Source organism: Tarenaya hassleriana, unplaced genomic scaffold (assembly GCF_000463585.1).
Source record: "Tarenaya hassleriana unplaced genomic scaffold, ASM46358v1 Cleome12, whole genome shotgun sequence".
Classification (NCBI taxonomy): domain Eukaryota; kingdom Viridiplantae; phylum Streptophyta; class Magnoliopsida; order Brassicales; family Cleomaceae; genus Tarenaya; species Tarenaya hassleriana.
In genome coordinates, this window is record NW_010962392.1 from 1,407,255 (window position 1) to 1,423,657 (window position 16,403).

The 16,403-nt window shown below is 38.1% G+C and overlaps 5 protein-coding genes and 1 non-coding gene across 8 annotated transcripts; 3 read left to right on the plus strand and 3 right to left on the minus strand.

Moving 5' to 3' along the window:
- The first annotated feature begins 722 nt into the window (after positions 1 to 722).
- On the plus strand, positions 723 to 2,751 carry LOC104806426 (reticulon-like protein B1). The gene is made up of 5 exons (XM_010531323.2): positions 723 to 1,113; positions 1,692 to 1,872; positions 1,978 to 2,119; positions 2,207 to 2,276; positions 2,373 to 2,751. Exons 1-5 carry the CDS (start codon positions 873 to 875, stop codon positions 2,540 to 2,542), a joined length of 804 nt encoding a protein of 267 aa, XP_010529625.1. The 5' UTR covers positions 723 to 872; the 3' UTR covers positions 2,543 to 2,751.
- Positions 2,752 to 2,859: 108 nt separating this feature from the next.
- On the plus strand, positions 2,860 to 2,943 carry TRNAL-CAA. Its single transcript has one exon. It is a non-coding gene; the product is annotated as a tRNA-Leu (tRNA).
- Positions 2,944 to 3,512: 569 nt separating this feature from the next.
- LOC104806427 (calcium-dependent protein kinase 3-like) lies at positions 3,513 to 6,653 on the minus strand. Its single transcript, XM_010531324.1, has 9 exons — positions 6,179 to 6,653; positions 5,513 to 5,799; positions 5,290 to 5,433; positions 5,041 to 5,193; positions 4,841 to 4,956; positions 4,578 to 4,745; positions 4,332 to 4,459; positions 4,133 to 4,232; positions 3,513 to 3,834 (listed from the first exon to the last, which is right to left on the minus strand). The coding sequence occupies exons 1-9, from the start codon at positions 6,538 to 6,540 to the stop codon at positions 3,751 to 3,753; spliced, it is 1,542 nt and encodes a 513-aa protein (XP_010529626.1). The 5' UTR covers positions 6,541 to 6,653; the 3' UTR covers positions 3,513 to 3,750.
- A 1,514-nt stretch (positions 6,654 to 8,167) lies between these two features.
- LOC104806428 (V-type proton ATPase subunit E1) lies at positions 8,168 to 10,479 on the minus strand. The gene is made up of 6 exons (XM_010531326.2): positions 10,275 to 10,479; positions 10,021 to 10,121; positions 9,383 to 9,539; positions 9,009 to 9,205; positions 8,635 to 8,734; positions 8,168 to 8,463 (listed from the first exon to the last, which is right to left on the minus strand). Exons 1-6 carry the CDS (start codon positions 10,374 to 10,376, stop codon positions 8,428 to 8,430), a joined length of 693 nt encoding a protein of 230 aa, XP_010529628.1. The 5' UTR covers positions 10,377 to 10,479; the 3' UTR covers positions 8,168 to 8,427.
- Positions 10,480 to 12,477: 1,998 nt separating this feature from the next.
- On the plus strand, positions 12,478 to 15,216 carry LOC104806430 (putative glucose-6-phosphate 1-epimerase). The gene is made up of 8 exons (XM_010531327.2): positions 12,478 to 13,246; positions 13,633 to 13,707; positions 13,782 to 13,838; positions 13,931 to 14,094; positions 14,177 to 14,311; positions 14,421 to 14,523; positions 14,590 to 14,689; positions 14,782 to 15,216. The coding sequence occupies exons 1-8, from the start codon at positions 13,136 to 13,138 to the stop codon at positions 14,949 to 14,951; spliced, it is 915 nt and encodes a 304-aa protein (XP_010529629.1). The 5' UTR covers positions 12,478 to 13,135; the 3' UTR covers positions 14,952 to 15,216.
- LOC104806429 (mitochondrial import receptor subunit TOM7-1-like) lies at positions 14,802 to 16,028 on the minus strand. 3 transcript variants are annotated; one of them, XR_002023861.1, is made up of 3 exons: positions 15,669 to 16,028; positions 15,282 to 15,483; positions 14,802 to 14,947 (listed from the first exon to the last, which is right to left on the minus strand). XR_002023861.1 is itself a non-coding variant. In XM_019201778.1 (2 exons), exon 1 carries the CDS (start codon positions 15,931 to 15,933, stop codon positions 15,712 to 15,714), a length of 222 nt encoding a protein of 73 aa, XP_019057323.1. In that variant the 5' UTR covers positions 15,934 to 16,026; the 3' UTR covers positions 14,802 to 14,947; positions 15,669 to 15,711. The 3 variants fall into 3 exon arrangements, 2 of the variants coding, with proteins under 2 accessions (XP_019057323.1, XP_019057324.1); XM_019201778.1 differs by lacking the exon at positions 15,282 to 15,483 and having other exon boundaries at positions 15,669 to 16,026; XM_019201779.1 differs by lacking the exon at positions 15,282 to 15,483 and having other exon boundaries at positions 14,906 to 14,992.
- Positions 16,029 to 16,403: the final 375 nt, after the last annotated feature.

Below are 16,403 nucleotides of genomic sequence, written 5' to 3' on the forward strand. Positions count from 1 at the left end.
ATTTGCTATTGCATGTTTTAATTGAATTGTGGATTAAAACATAACATCAATTTTTATTTTACATAGAATATGAGTTTGTCAGTTTTTTTTATATAATAAACCCTGCATATTCGATGAGTGATGGTCAACTTCTTAGCCAAATTTTAACCAACGAATATACGAATTGGTCGACAAGTACATTTACTTGTTTTTCTTGGCCCAATGAAAATTCTGATTAGGCTTCATTACATGCCGAGCCCATTGGGCCCCATCTGGCCCATCAAACTAAATATTTTTTTTTTCGTCATACAAATCGTTATCACTTTCGAGCCACCGGAAGATATATCACTTTCTAGAACTTATTAAATTATATATTATGCATATCATATAAATTACAACAACAAGAATAATGATATAATTATTTAGTAAATTTCTTTGATGTAGACCGAATGAGCGTGACTCACATGTGTATGGATGGCAGCTATTCAGCCACGTTTCAGGCGATGGTTTGTTCAGGCTCCGAGTGACATCTGATTTTTGCCGAAATAAATAAATAAATCTTAATGGTGCTTTTCTATTGCCACGTAACGTCCCGGCTGACGGAGCCGTTAATCCACCTGGCCCTGAACGAGGACATCTACGCGCAAGAAGCCGTTATCTCTGACGCCGTCATATCTCGGTCCTATAAAAAAAAAATATGTACTACCCATGCCTGCATATTCAGGGTCGAACAAACGGACGGCTCAGATCAAACCATCATTTCAACGGATGAGATTGAGTTTGCGAGTGGCCTCTGTGTTTTTAGGCTTCGAGATCTTTCTCGTAGGGGTCAAAAGTGCTTTGAACACTCGTTGATATCGGAAGCTTGGATCTCCGTGAATCGATCGGAAACTATGGCGGAGGAGCAAAAGCACGAGGAATCTGCGCTGGCTACGGAACCGGCGGTGGAAGTAGTGGAAAGGGAATCGTTGTTGGACAAGATATCGGAGAAGATCCACCACGGCAGCGATTCGTCGTCATCGTCTGATGACGAGGACGAGAAGAAGGCATCTTCTCCATCTTCTCTCAAGGCAAAGGTTTACCGCTTGTTCGGGAGGGAGAAGCCTGTGCACAAGGTTCTCGGCGGCGGGAAACGTATGTTTACTCTGATCCTGTCTCATTTCTCTCAAGTTTCGTCCTGATTTCGTTTGATAGAGCTTGATCTGATCCATGTATGTGTTTTGTGGTTGATTGTTTCAAGTTGGTGTTGAAATTGTAGAAATCGGTAATTTTGGGGAGAACTTCAAGAGCATAGTAGGTTTTCTGGTACTGTGCGATTTAATCCGCATGGTACATGCGTTAAGCTTCAAATACGAAGTTAGATATTGATTTTTCTTGTTGTGGTTTATCTGTGATCATCTGGACAGATAATCGTTGTTTGGAGCAAATTTATTTATTTTTATTGGTTTTGTTCAGTTTTTAGGGTTTGATTTTTAACTTTAACCTGCGTTCAACTTGACTGTTTTGAACATAAAAGATGGGTTTTTATGTTTCTCATCTATGGACGGTAATGATGTTTACTCTTTTGCTTTATAGTCTTCGTAAATGCAGGAACCCTGAAATGGTAGTGTATTTAGCCATTTTTATGGGGGAAATGTTCTTGTTTGATGATTTTGTCAGACTCGGTTGCTTGTTATGTATTGTTAATGAATCTTTTGATGTTTGAATTGCAGCGGCAGATATATTCATGTGGAGGAACAAGAAGATGTCGGCTAGTGTACTTGGCGGTATAACAGCTGTCTGGGTGTTGTTCGAACTGGCGGAGTACCACCTTCTCACTCTGCTCTGCCATGTCTTGATTGCTGTCATCGCTGTGTTGTTCCTATGGTCTAATGCAAGCATGTTTATTCACAAGTAAGTTGAGACTGATGACTGATCTTATGAATGGCTTTACTTATCAGGATATGCTCATCGGTTATGCCAGATTGATATTGTTGATGATAATTTTTTCTCCTTCAGGTCCCCTCCAAAGATTCCGGAAGTTCACATCCCTGAAGAACCAATTCTCCAGCTTGCTTCTGGGCTCAGAATTGAGATCAACCGGGCATTCACTTGTTTGCGAGACATTGCTTCTGGAAGAGATCTCAAGAAGTTTCTCTCCGTAAGTCTTAAATCTGCTGATTGTAAATTATCTGAAACTTTCACCATTAAACGTGACCATGCTACCAAACCATTGGGGTTTGATTAGGCTATTGCTGGCTTGTGGGTGCTGTCGATCCTCGGGGGCTGCTGCAACTTCTTGACATTGTCCTATATCGGTAATTCTTCACCTGCCCAATTCATCATTTGCTTCCATTAGGGGTTAGTCTTAAACAACGGTGAGATGTATATAAACTGTGATTGTTGGGTGGCAGCTATGGTGATGCTCTTCACCATCCCGGTACTGTACGAGAAGTATGAAGACAAGGTGGACGCATACGGGGAGAAAGCAATGGTGGAGATCAAGAAGCAGTATGCGGTTTTGGACGAAAAGGTACTAAGCAAGATCCCGAGGGGACCGTTGAAGGGCAAGAAGAAGGATTAGGACAGGGAGATATTGTCTGGTGTTTGGGAAAGGTGGTGTTTGTGAAATCGTGGTGCAGTTATCAGATTGATGTCTAATTTTGTTTTTCTGGGGGGGTCAGCGTGAATCGGATACTTTTGTTTGCTTTCTTTTTGTTCTGTGTTTATGTGACTCTGATGCTTCCGCTGTGAGGCAATTCCTTTTGTAAGGAGGTAACTAGTTTGTACTCGCGCGTTATGTTACTGTGGCGTGATGTTTCCTACAGGTACTGGGACGGAAGCAGGAGAATCTTCAACGGGTCTAGAAATAAATACATTTATTGATATTATACATCAAAAGTCAGGATGGCCGAGTGGTCTAAGGCGCCAGACTCAAGTTCTGGTCCTCGTTAGAGGGCGTGGGTTCAAATCCCACTTCTGACAACCTTTTTATTCTTTTAAATCCTTCAAATTAATCAATCATTATATAGAATACACCTCGGTTCTCTAATACCAATATTAAAAAATTCATATTAATTAGGGGAGAAATTGGCTCCCGCTACCAGCTCATTTAGATGTATAAACACGGGTTTGGTCGACTTAGAAATATGATAAATCTTCCATCAATTATATTCTAAATTACATAATTTTCATTATTGCATCACCTAAAACAAATCTGACATAATTTATAAACCCTATCTGTCATCGTATTTGGCACGTGTTCTTTTAATATCCATCAAATTCGATCATATGCATACAAATCCAAATTCATCCTGAAAAGGTTAAAAAAATGGTTGATAAAGAAAAGGTAAAAACATTAAAAGACCAGAAAAGGGAAACAATTCAAAATATTGGAAAACAAAATTCAAGCATATACAAATATACTAAGTTACTGATAATATTTCTGCTCAATTTTATAATTTTTATATAGATTTTTTAAAAAAAGTTGATAGGGTATGCCTCCAATATATCCACCCATATGGAAAATTAGAAACAATATCCAAAACAAAACAAACAAACAAAAACAGCATGCCATGCCATTCAATTAGTACAAATGTGGACATTTCGGTACGATTTTTGACCATCTGCTCGATATAATTCACAAATCGAACCGATCAAAATTTTCGATTCGTTTTAGAGAATCGAATTTCCCGAAACAGAACTACTACACCGAATGTTAAAAAAACCCAAAAGAGAATGCAATGTAACAAAACAATTTGTAAGGTAACGCAATTTTTGTAACAAATAAAATTATTTCCGACGACGGTTGGTTACCATATCCGGGTTGCCCTTCTTCATCATTGCCACGAATTCTTCATAGTTGATTCTTCCATCCTACATTACCCAAAACGCGAAAATGGTCAAAAATGCGCGACTGAAACCATCAACCGGAACCCGCAAACGCTCTCTAAACAAAACCAGCGGTTGAGAATTGCGTTTCGGCTCGCCAGTTCTTGGCGACTGAGGGAGCAAGGGATCAAAGCTACACAGAAATCTTGGTTGTTTTGTATAATCCAATAGTTTCTTGTGCTCTATGGCTAAGCATGTGTAATGAGTCCTGAGGCTTTAGAAGGGACAAACCGAAAAAAGTTGAAAACTTTAACGAGTGAGATGAAGAGATCGGAGAACATACGTGATCGGTGTCTACTTCCGCAAGGATCTCTTTGATGGATTTCTCGTCGCCCATGTTATATTTCTTCAAGGCCTGCTCGAGCTCCTCCATGGTTATGTACCTTAAGGAACAAAGATACATTTCAATACATACAAATGCTCAAGAAGATGTTGAAAGGCAGTGGAGAACGGAGAAAAGAAAAGAAAAGAACGATAATAACCCGCTATTGTCCTTGTCGAAGTACTGGAAAGCGGTGTACAAACGATCCTCACGTTCTATCCTGTTCATATGCATCGTGGACGATATAAACTCCAAGTAATCAATTGATCCATCTCCATCAACATCGGCCTGTTTATATATATATAATGCAAATGAGATTTGTATATGTTCTTCTAGTTTCTTTCGGAAAAGAAAATCCGATTTCCCGAAAATGGAGTTAGGGGTTGCAGGTGTGAGAACGGCTTACAGCTTCCATTAACTGTCTTATTTCCTCCTCTGTGATCTTAGAACCGAGTTTCGGGACACCATCTCTCAGTTCCTCTAAGGTTATGGTCCCGCTGTTATCAGTGTCTAAAGATTTGAACATCTCTTTCAGACCCTTGATCTCTTCTTCCGAGAGGTTCTCTGCGATAACCTGAAACGCAAAGAGAAGACGAGATTCGTTCAGACCAAGAAGGAACTTTAAAAAAAAAAAGGGACCAGACATTGTTTCGTTACTGTTTTTCTTACCTTCAAAGCTATCTTCTTGAGTTTGTTCATTGCCCGGAATTGCTTCATCCTGGACAACACAGCATTGTCGAGTGGTTTATCAGACGCCTCCCCTCCTTCTCTCATCCATGGATGATCTGCCATATGTAATTTTATACAGTCAATAACGTTTTGAGAAAAACACTGAATAGCTTCAATGACTAGTTACTGTCCGAACTCACTCAGCACTTCAGAAGCCGTAAGCCGCTCTTCGGGATCATATGCTAACATTTTCTTCACAAGGTCTTTGGCAACACTTGATACCGAAGGCCAAGGTTCAGACGAAAAATCAAGGTGCCCACGATGAATTGCGTCAAAGATTCCCTGGTCACTCTCTGCAACAGGAAACACTTGCATGAAAATCTAAAACCCGAAAGGTGTAACTATTATTCTTCTCCTTAACGTTAGAAAGGAAAAGGAAAGACGGGTACCTCCCCAGAAAGGCGGGACACCGGAAAGAAGGATGTAAAGTATCACTCCGGCACTCCAGATATCCGCCTCGGGTCCATAGTTCCGGCGTAGAACTTCAGGAGCGACATAGAAAGCACTTCCTACAAGGTCCTTAAACAATTCACCTGCCAAAAACAAATCAGCTTAATATAGTCGAAGTCTATCGAGAATCAACACCAAGAAGATGAAGAGGTGATACTGTACCGGGCTTGAAGAAAACGGATAACCCGAAATCCGTGGCTTTCAAAGGGGAGTTCTCGTCTTTACTCAAGAAGAGAAAATTCTCGGGCTTCAAGTCTCTGTGCATTACACCCATTGAGTGGCAATTATGCAGAACCATAACCATCTGCCTGCACAAATCTGCAGCTGCTCTCTCAGTGTAATGCCCTTTAGCTATGATCCTATCGAACAATTCTCCTCCCTCACACAGCTCCATCACCAGATTCACCGAGTGCCTATCTTCATAAGCTCCCTTCAATTCCACTATATTCCTACACATTCAACCCTCTGTTCAACTAGAGGGACCCCATTTTTGTACCATTGAAACACCTAATCTACGCTCAAAAGGTAATCAAAATCAAAGAACGTTTTTCAATCCACAAGAACTCGGTGGCTAAATTCATAACCTTTGCCCACTATCTGTCTTAGACAGATCATCATCACCAACTGGGAGGCAGTCCACATAAATATATAGCAATGAGAATCAATTTCAGATTCTTGGAAAGTAACTTCAGCATTTCAAATCGGTTCCGAAGAACAAAGCGGATATTCTCACCGATTTGGAACTTAAAAGACCAAAATTGGAATCGGGAACGAAACAGTTGGGACAGTAGTCGGGAGCCCAGAAGGAGCATTAGCAGTAAAATTTACCGGTGACCCGTGAGGTGGTGCATGATCTGGACTTCACGGCGGACATCTTCTATGTCATCGCGGTGGACAAGGCGGCGCGTGGGGATCGACTTGCAGGCGAACTGTTTCCTGGTCTCCTTGTGCGTGACGAGGTAGGTGACGCCGAACTGACCTCGGCCGAGCTCGTGACCGAACTCGTAGGTGCTCCTTACGTTCTCCATTGGTCGGCCCAGGATCCGACCGATCTGTTGCGTAGAGGCCGCGCGGGAGCCGCCGGAGCTAGAGGATTCACGGCGTTCATCGGAGACTGGAGCATGATGGTGGTTGTCGGAGGAGGAGGGCGGCGGGGTAGGGTCGGAGGATTTGGTCTCGGAGTTTCCCATTGTGAAACTTCTAAGGTCAACGAAAAGTCAAATGAGTGAGAAAGAGAAAGAAATGGAGAGAGAGAGAGAGAGAGAGAGACAGAGAGGGAGAGGGAGAGGGAGAGAGATTTAATGTCCGAGATCGGGCATGGTGACTATTGACTAATATTTTATTTATTGGTTGTTCGTGCGAGTTAATATACGCCTTGATAACTTCCTCAGGCACGCGCATGTTTTTGGCACCACGCATGTGACGGATTATGACTCCCTCATATAGAAATTTTAAATTTCATTTTCTTAAAACTTTATATTTAGGTTTTTAAATATATCATTATCTATAAAATTAAAAGAGAAAGATTCCCTATTTTAAAAATATAAAATTAATTTTCCATCTCACATTAAATCTATAAAATTAAAAGAGAGATTCCCTATCTTGATTTCTTATTGGATTCATCCTTACTGACTCTAGATTTAGGTTAACAACAAATATGAAATATATTATCTAGATTTGAGATTAATTTTGAATTTGATGCAAAAAAATTCGAAAATTATATATTTACGAGTGATTATTCTGAGGTTTTCATTTGGGTATAGATCTTTGATTTTAAACTAGATAATTACAATATATTAGAAACATATGTGATTTATCAAATATACAATATTGGTTTTACTTAAATTAGATATCCTACATGTGAAACTTAAGTCATATCAGCAGTCCTTTCATGCGAATGGCCAATATGATTCCTACACAATATATATATATATATATATATATATATATATACACACATTATTTCCTCTATATAAAGGTTTTAACTGTTTGAAAATTTCCCAATTTTTTGTTTTTAAAAACACAAAAGGTATTCAATTACTATTTTGTTTTTTAGTTTTCCTAAAAACTCGATAAGCCATTTTCTTAAAAAAACATATTTGTGTAGATTTTAATTAAAAAAACCTCATTTGTTAACAGATTTTTTCATTTTCTGTTAAATATTAATTATATAAAATATTCAAAAGGCAAAATATCTATAATTTTAAAGAAAATATTACTTTATACATATGTATAAAAACCTTTTTTGATAATTTTATATTTAAAATCTAAAATCTAAAAACTAAAATATTACTCTCATCAAGTTTTTTAAAAACTACAAAAACCAAAATCATCAAGTTTTTTAAAAACTACAAAAACCAAAAATCAAAAACTAAAATCCAAAAAATCAAAATAAAAACAATCACCATTCATAGCCTAAGATTGATATGAATAAGAATCAGGAAATTTTCCCCTTCATCTTTTTCCTCTAGACAAATTCCTTTAACCTCAAAAGTTTCCATTGAAGAAAGCTTACCCTTCTGAAACTTGACAACACCTAAAAGAGACATTTTTGCTCTCTACACAGACACAGATATATTAGAGTGTAAATCTAAGTATGTTTGACTATATACATATATAATATATACACCTATATATATATATTATATGTGCACACACATATATATAGATAGAAGAGGTGAGGCATGAAGAAGAAAACACAAAAGTGGAAAACAAATATGAAATGAGCAATACACACACACATATATACATATATATACATATGACTGGTCCATAACTAATATTATATATATAAATGCAAGATTTTATTTAGAAAAATATGAAATGATTTACCATTTACTATAGCAATGATAAATAAAACACCATTCACCATTAACACCCAGAACCACATATAATAGAGCGACCATGGGTTGCGCCCGCAGCTCCAACATATAATTTACCCAAATCAATATAATAAAAAGAAAAAGAATAGCAGAATACAAATGGATCTTACAGATAACTCCTCCCATAGATGGATGATGAAACTCTCTGTTATGCTCTTTTGGGTTTGAGCTTTTGAATTATGTGTGTTCTCATCGTCAAGCAGCAACATGGCCGAACAAGGACTTGCGGATCTGCAAAATTTTCAGAATTGATTCCTTAACACAGTTCAACAGATAACACCATTAGCAACCCTTTTCAATGAAATTGCTATTATAATGAAACAGAAGCATGATTTTTTTTTTTTTACAAACGATGATCAAATCCTCCGGAAGAAATTGTTCAAACCCTAAATGGTTCGGTACCTCTGGAAGTTTCTTGCGGAAGGCTACATCCAAACGCGCGTCAAGTGTATTCTCACACACGATTTTCCCATCACGAGATGCCAACACAACGCCCCCGGAACTGCAAAAAAGAAAATCACCATACATAGATTAATCAGAGGCCAATGATGTTTTGGGCGAGACACGCCTATGTTTAATCATGTTAATATGTTGATTTTATTAAGTTGCATTATTATCAAAATGTCATAACACATACATCTATTATTTTTTTCATATAAAGCAACTTCTAGAAAAATTATTCAAGTTTCTCTTTTTTTTTCTTCCCCCTTTTCTGTTTTATGGGTTATAGGGTTTGTATTTCTTGCCCGTGCACACCATAGAGAAAGAGGCATTACCAGTAGAGACCATGAGAATCGTGGTGCTTAGGAGGAGGTGGAAGGTAAACTTGGTGATCCACAATGATCTCTGGAGCATGGACCTTGGCTTTATCAGCATATTCATCCTTTGCATCGTCAAGCACCGACTCGACTAAGCTCAAGTCATCTTCACGACAACGCAACAACACAGAAGGCTCTTTCAACCGAAGCAAACACTACAAAGGAGAAGAGATGTCAGCATAAAAGTGTCCAACAAAGAAAAAATGAGAAACCCAAGATAATAATTACATCCTCAGCCCTAAGAAATAATCGGATTCAACTAACATCAAGCTTTTAACATTGAATATCATTTCGAAGCGTCCACTATAATCGATTTGCTCAAGATTACTAACCTGAACAACCAGATCCTTCAGAAGTCGGCTGTAGGCATAGTCGTCACCGCTCACATTCAGAAGCTCCTTTGATGCATCATCTTTCATGGCATTGACTATATCATCCTGTGCTTGGAGAACTTTGATCCTTGAGGCATTCAACTGCATGGAGTACTCACTGAACAAATATGTAGCATACAATTATTTTTCCAAGATTTGAAATTGAGGTGCTTAAATGGAAAAAAAAAAAGATATACAATATCTCAACTTTACATTTCGATTCTAGCAGAAAGTCGTTGCAGTAAGAGAATCGCAATGTTTTCGTTATCTCAACAGAGATTGGGAAGAACCCAGTAAACAAAAATCTCCTATTAGACGAATTGTCAAACAAGAAGATTGAGATGTAGAGAACTAGAACTGTCCCAATAGTCTCTATCAGAAAACCAGACAAAATTTGCTCAAAAACGCAATCCGTTTTCAGTTGACCAAAGTTCGCATCAAGGGACTACTGCAATTCTCAACCGTAAGCTTACCGCTGAAGCACTTCCCAATATCAATGCCCGAGATATTGTGATCCGTAATATGATTCAACTTCAAAAATCGAAGGATCAAATACGGAGTTAAGAAAATAAATCAATCGCCTAATCAAGTGAACTCACATCTTCTTACGGACTTCAACTTGCTTCTCCTTCTTCTCGTACTCCTGCCTGATCTTTTTCTTCTCCGCCTCAACCAACTGTAGCTTCTCGATATTGAATTCCTGCGCCGATTCATACAACAGGAATCAGAATATAGCGTTACTGTGTAGCCGCAACACCAAAAACACATCTCCAATTATTGAAACGATGATACGGTGCATAAATCGACTGGATTTCATAGAAATCGAAGAATGAACAAGACGATGAGATCGTACTTCTTCCGCGGAGACCGATATCTCGTTGGCCTTCTCCTCCGCCTCTTGGCGGATGAACCTCACCATCTGCTGGATCTGCCTCGAGACATCTGCGTCGTTCATCTTCGCCGGAGATCGTATACCGTCGACAACTTACCGGAGATTGCAGAGATTTTCCGTCGTCACGCAGAAGGATGAGAATTCTCCCAACGTGGTAGTTGGGGATTTAGTAGTAATTTCAAGTTGTTCGTAGATCTGAAAAACGGCACACAGTTGTTTAGGTTTTAATAGAAACGTCAAAGCGTCTAAAAGAAAAGGGCTTTAATTGGGTCTTGATATACGAACTACGAAGGCCCAAGCCCCTCTTCTCAAAAGTAATCGATAGCCCAAGGCCCAATATCTAAAGCTAGCATTAGCAATTCCGTTATCCATTTTTTTTAATGCATCAAGACTTTGATTGATAACCACTATTCAAGTTAATTACCTTGGAATTTTAAGCTATCGATAATTCAAAAATACTATCAATAACAAGTCGTTAAAATTTTATTAAATTAAAGTTTAATGACATTGTATTTACCTCTAATCTTTATATAAAATTGTCAATTTCAAACAAAGATTATTCATACAATAATATATCCATTTTCCAAGTTGTGAAGGCGATGTCAAATACCACAACGCAACAAAATCAAAGAAAGTGGCAACTTTTATTCCCTTTTTTTGGACCGTTCATAATGTCAAACGAGTTATCTATTTTCTTTTATTTTCATAAATTTATTTATTTTTTTGTATAAATAAATTTATTTATTAGGTCCAAATCGAAGCAGTTTTAAAAAAGGAGGTCAACATATGCCGGTTTAAAGATATAACCATATTAGGATTCAAAATTTTCTTATTTTTCTGAATTAATGTGATAATACGAAAATAGTATTTAGAATTTACATTTTTAAGTGTACATCATATATCAATAGAAAATATGTCTGATAAAGATATTTTATTATAGTTTGTAAACTAAATTTAACATATTTTATGTACGTGTATATTTGATAATAAGAGTATTAATGTTTACCTACCTACCCTTTGTGGTTCTCTTATGCAATTTAAAGTTTTTATGGGCATCTTTAAATGGTACATGGCATGTATTCAATGATATACACGCGCACGCACTGACATATACAGTTACATATTGGTTGAAAAATTGTCTCACTTTCTCGTGAATTTCTACATAAAAATAGTTATTGCATGCAATAATTTCATATATAAATATATGATAAATAAAACAAAATAATACAAGGCAATAAATAAATTTTATTGGTCGGCATAAAAGACAATAAAATAATAATAATAATTTTTGTATAATAGTGTTCCATGCCGTTGAAAATAAAGGGCGATTAGGAAGCACGTACTGATTTTAATCTATGTCAACTTAGTTTATTTTTGTAAAAATTTTAAAATAAATGTGAAATAGATTATCCACAAGGGCAATGATAAATTGATAAATGACAACATTATACAATTGATAAATGACATTCTATTTATCAAATTGATGAAGAATGGTAAAAGACAACGGGGATATAAAATGCCAAACGAATCGAAGCTCGACTCTTATTGATTATATTGAAAATCTTTGCTGAAATTTTAAAAATTAAATAAAGATTAACTAATTAATTAATTATTCCCTCCATTTTGAACAGGTAGTTAATTCAGTTAATCATGGTGGCATGTCCCAGATCCGCCTATCCCCACACTGTTTATGTTCATTAGCTGTCATCTCTTTTGTGTCTAATTAAATTAATTACTTGACTAATCAACATGCTACTTGGATCTATACATATTTCATTTGAACTTTTTTTGAGAAATGCTTGGTCAAATCTTAGCAATAAAACACTTTAATTCTGCCATTAAAGGAGTAGCTCTGTTTTTTTTTTAATTTTTTGCAGTCAAATGATTTAAATAATTCAGTGACAAAAATGATTGAATGATTTATTTCGAATTACGCAAAAACAATGGTTTTTCTCGTGATGTTTACAGCTTTAATTATGTGATCGAATTTCTGTTAAATTAATGGTTAGTTATTTCCATAAGATTTCTATGCAAATAAAAGATGGCCTCACAAGGAAATCTCAAAAGGATTGGGCCCATATTAATCAAGAAACAGTATAAGTAACATTATTAGCAGATAATCCACCGGCGAAATTGTCCATTGGTCCATTCACAATGGGCATATTTGCAGTCTTTTCAACAAACCTGTCTTCATAAATTCAAACGGTGCGTTCTTTTCTTGCAAGAGATGTAGCCATTCTCTGACTCGTTTCCTCCCTTCATCTTTATATATGCCCCTTCATCGCATACAGCGGATTCTTCTCCCAAGAAAAATCCCTTTTTTAGGTTCTGGGTTGTGTTTTCGAGACGTAATTTCATCTGGGTATCTGCGATTACGTTAAGATTCCGACTTGTTCCGGCGGGGCGGATAGATTCTTAGTGTGTCCGTTGTTTTTCCGGGAAAATTAGGTGTTATTTTCCCGGAAAGCGTGTGTTAGGAGTGATTTTCCAGTGCCGTCCGTTTTCAGTTTCATCCTCACGTGTGTCTGCGTCGTGTTTTCTTTCTATCCTCTTTGGACATTTTTGCAGCTTTTATCGGTGAGGGAAAAGGACTTTTGCAGTTGAGCTTGGTGGTTGGCGTTTCGGTCTCAATCCGCTAGAAAAAATTTTGTTGGATTCAAAAGAAAAGTTTTCCGGGCTCTCGAACTCTTTCTCGTGATTTCTCTCTTCTCTTCTGGGTTTAAAATCGTGGGAACTCCCCCTGTTTGGACAGAGAGAAAACGCGAGAAAACGAGGGAAAACATACACATACAAACGTATGCCCGATTGCTTGGTAGATCACAATGGAATCATCCGGAGCCGTTGCTGATCAGAGACCAGTCGTTGACTTCGTCAAGGACAGGAATGGAATCGGTCAGATTCTGCTCCAGAATCCCAAAGGGGCTTCTGTAAAGGTGAGAAAATCTTCTCCTCACCCCCACCTACTTTTCTAGGAATTGGATGAAACAGCGTAGCGAATCTTCGATTTAGGATTCGGAATCTGGTTCTCGTGAAGTGACAGTAGATCCTCGTACACAACCTGTTCGATGTTTTTCCCGTACCGAACCGGCTAAGGAGAAAGACATTTGACGGTTTAGATAAATTGTATTCATTCTGTGGGATCTTAAGATTCATGGTCGACTTTTTCTAGTCAAGAATCTGAAATCTGTCGGATCTCTTAAACTATAACAATTCGGTTTTTTATCAACTTTGGTTTAATTCGATTCGGTTATTATTGGTTAAAAAATTCATTTTTTTAAAGAAATTTTCGGTTTTTTTTTTGAATTAATGCTTTGTTTAGATAAGCTTACATGGCGCTCAAGTTCTTTCTTGGAAGACAGAGCGTGGTGACGAACTATTGTTCACAAGCTCTAAGGTATTTTGGCGTTTATCCAATTTCATTTAAACCATTATGGAATTTTATGAGACAGGATAACGGTTTTGTTTCAGGCTGTCTTCAAGCCACCGCATCCAGTCCGAGGAGGAATCCCTATATGCTTTCCTCAGGTACCTACACACTCGCAATTCACGTTCATATATTTATGAGCTTCTGCATGAATATCTGTTGATTTTGTTAACTACTGATTAACCCCGAGAAGTTTGGAACTCGGGGATTACTTGAGCAACACGGGTTTGCAAGGAACAAGATTTGGGTCGTGGAAAAAGATCCGCCGCCTTTGCCCTCTTTCGATCCGACGCAAAAAGCCTATGTCGATTTGGTACTCAAGCCATCCGATGAAGATTTGAGGATTTGGCCTCACAGGTTAAGATTTAGATCCCCGCAAAAACTATTTCGATTTCTCGATTTGATCGATAGAAAAATCTCATTCAAAAACTTGCTTCAGTTTTGAGTTTCACCTGAGGGTTTCATTGGCATCGGATGGGAGCCTAAGGCTGATATCTCGAGTCCGGAACATCAATTCCAAGTCTTTTAGCTTTTCCATTGCCTACCACACATACTTCTCCATCTCTGATATCAGGTATTATGTAGTATTATTATAATCTTCTTCGTATCTCTAGTCTTATTTACTTTGCATCTATCCAATGTAGAATCCTTAAGAATCCAATGTACCCTTTCGGTTTGGACAGTGAAGTTAGGATTGAAGGGCTGGAAACTCTCGACTATCTCGACAACTTACTCGAAAAGGAGCGGTTTACAGAACAAGGGGATGCCTTAACCTTTGAATCCGAGGTAAGAACGTGGACTATGGCTGATGAAATTATTTGGATTACTATCGCTAACTGAAGTTTAAAGCAGGTAGACAGAGTGTACCTCAGTTCTAAAGGAGCCGTTGCGGTCTTTGACCACGAGAGAAAGCGTACTTTCCTCGTCAAGAAAGAAGGGTTACCAGATGTTGGTAAAGATAAAAGATCCCTCCTTTTCTCGATCTAAGCCACTGTCACTGTGATGATATATAGATAGACATATTCATGTTATGTGAATGTGCAGTGGTATGGAATCCATGGGAGAAGAAGTCGAAAACGTTGGGGGATTTGGGAGATGAAGAGTACAAGCGCATGCTGTGTGTTGATGGTGCAGCCATTGAGAAACCCATCACCTTGAAACCTGGGGAAGAATGGACCGGGAAACTGGAACTCTCTGTTATTCCTTCGACCTGAAATCGTGGTGCAGCCACTGAGTCATCTTTCTCTCTCTCTCTCTGTTTTTTTGGATAGCAATAGAACACCCAATGTGATTTTTCAATAACAAATCAAGAACAATAAAATGTAAAAAGGAAAGACGATTTGGATTGTCACCCATTTTTAGGTAGTGACCAGATCGTTTTCTTTCTTCTTTGGGTATTTGTAATGACAATGAGATTGAGATGTTGTAATGGTGAAACCAAAACAGGATGGGAGATTTGGTAATATCCTTTTTCTGTAATATTATTATGCATATCCAATTTCTGCAAAATCTGGTGTCACTGTGTATATGTGTATGCATGTCACCTCGTAAAGATGGTGGAGATTTTGCAGATCCGATCAGACTCGTCGAGAACGTCAGACGAGGAGTTGGTCTCGAACCCGACAGAGCAACCGAGAGTTCCACACCCACCGGAGCTCGAATCGGATGGAATGACCGACTCTTCTGAATTTGCTACTGATAGATCTCTTTCGATTTAAAATTGCGAGAATCTTCGAAATCTGATTTCTGATTGGGTTTGATGAGCATTCATCGTTATTATAACACATAGAAAGATCCTTTAGAAAACAGAAGCACTCTGGATTATGACAGATCGAAATGGATCTTCAGGAAGTTTCTTTTACGATTTTGCAGAGAAATCCTATACAATCTAGAAGAAAAAAACACTCAGAATTCAATGGATCGAAACGCACCTTGAAGAAGACGATGGATCCTGAATCCGACGGAGATGGGGGATCAGACGGGGCTGAGGAGCTGGAAGAGGGAGGGTTTGGGATCGGCGTTCATGCCGACGACGATGATGAGAGGGATGAAGCCAAAGTGAGCGACGACTTTGACCTTCTTCAGCGTCCAATTGGTCCACTCCTTGGCTCTTTGCAAAACCGCGTTGTTGTCGTCTTCCTCCATGGATCCTCTCGTCCCCTTCCCTTTCACCTTCAACGAAACCCTAGACGCCATTGAAATGCCCTCTCTTATCCTTCCTACCAATCGCGTTTCTTCGTCTCGTCCGTGGCTCTCTCTCCCCCTCGAGATTTCTGAAGTTCTTTACGCATCACCAAAAGCATATCACGTGATTCGCACGTGCGCCGACTATAAATAGTGACGTGGCTCGATATATATATATATTCATGTATGTATATGGGATTTTCATATATATATATATATATATATATTAATACTTTTTGAGTTTTTCGTTTGATACATGAAAAAATATTTTTCCATACGGTCTCTACAATATCATGCACTGTACGTACGTAAAAGAAAATCGGACTGATGGGCTTTGACAGATCGGAAGGCCCAATAAAAGCCCATACTTTGCCTTGTCATCGTTTACCGTCATTATGTTTGGGGACAAATATATCTGTCCGACACAAACATAGAAAGTTTTTTTTTTTTTTATAACCGGGTAATCCCAGGACCAAAAGGCC

Excerpts from the sequence above, each read along its gene's own strand:
- LOC104806426 (XM_010531323.2), top strand. The coding sequence starts at position 873 with ATGGCGGAGGAGCAAAAGCACGAGGAATCTGCGCTGGCTACGGAACCG. Across the intron at positions 1,114-1,691 it reads GGTTCTCGGCGGCGGGAAAC|CGGCAGATATATTCATGTGG; the intron begins GTATGTTTACTC and ends TTTGAATTGCAG. Across the intron at positions 2,120-2,206 it reads ATCTCAAGAAGTTTCTCTCC|GCTATTGCTGGCTTGTGGGT; the intron begins GTAAGTCTTAAA and ends GGGTTTGATTAG.
- LOC104806427 (XM_010531324.1), bottom strand. The coding sequence starts at position 6,540 with ATGGGAAACTCCGAGACCAAATCCTCCGACCCTACCCCGCCGCCCTCC. Across the intron at positions 5,434-5,512 it reads ATCCGTTTTCTTCAAGCCCG|GTGAATTGTTTAAGGACCTT; the intron begins GTACAGTATCAC and ends TGTTTTTGGCAG. Across the intron at positions 5,194-5,289 it reads TGTCCCGCCTTTCTGGGGAG|AGAGTGACCAGGGAATCTTT; the intron begins GTACCCGTCTTT and ends TTCCTGTTGCAG.
- LOC104806428 (XM_010531326.2), bottom strand. The coding sequence starts at position 10,376 with ATGAACGACGCAGATGTCTCGAGGCAGATCCAGCAGATGGTGAGGTTC. Across the intron at positions 9,540-10,020 it reads GTTGAAGTCCGTAAGAAGAT|TGAGTACTCCATGCAGTTGA; the intron begins GTGAGTTCACTT and ends ATATTTGTTCAG. Across the intron at positions 8,464-8,634 it reads TCCGCAAGAAACTTCCAGAG|ATCCGCAAGTCCTTGTTCGG; the intron begins GTACCGAACCAT and ends AAAATTTTGCAG.
- LOC104806430 (XM_010531327.2), top strand. The coding sequence starts at position 13,136 with ATGGAATCATCCGGAGCCGTTGCTGATCAGAGACCAGTCGTTGACTTC. Across the intron at positions 14,095-14,176 it reads TTGAGGATTTGGCCTCACAG|TTTTGAGTTTCACCTGAGGG; the intron begins GTTAAGATTTAG and ends AACTTGCTTCAG. Across the intron at positions 14,312-14,420 it reads TTCTCCATCTCTGATATCAG|TGAAGTTAGGATTGAAGGGC; the intron begins GTATTATGTAGT and ends CGGTTTGGACAG.
- LOC104806429 (XM_019201778.1), bottom strand. The coding sequence starts at position 15,933 with ATGGCGTCTAGGGTTTCGTTGAAGGTGAAAGGGAAGGGGACGAGAGGA.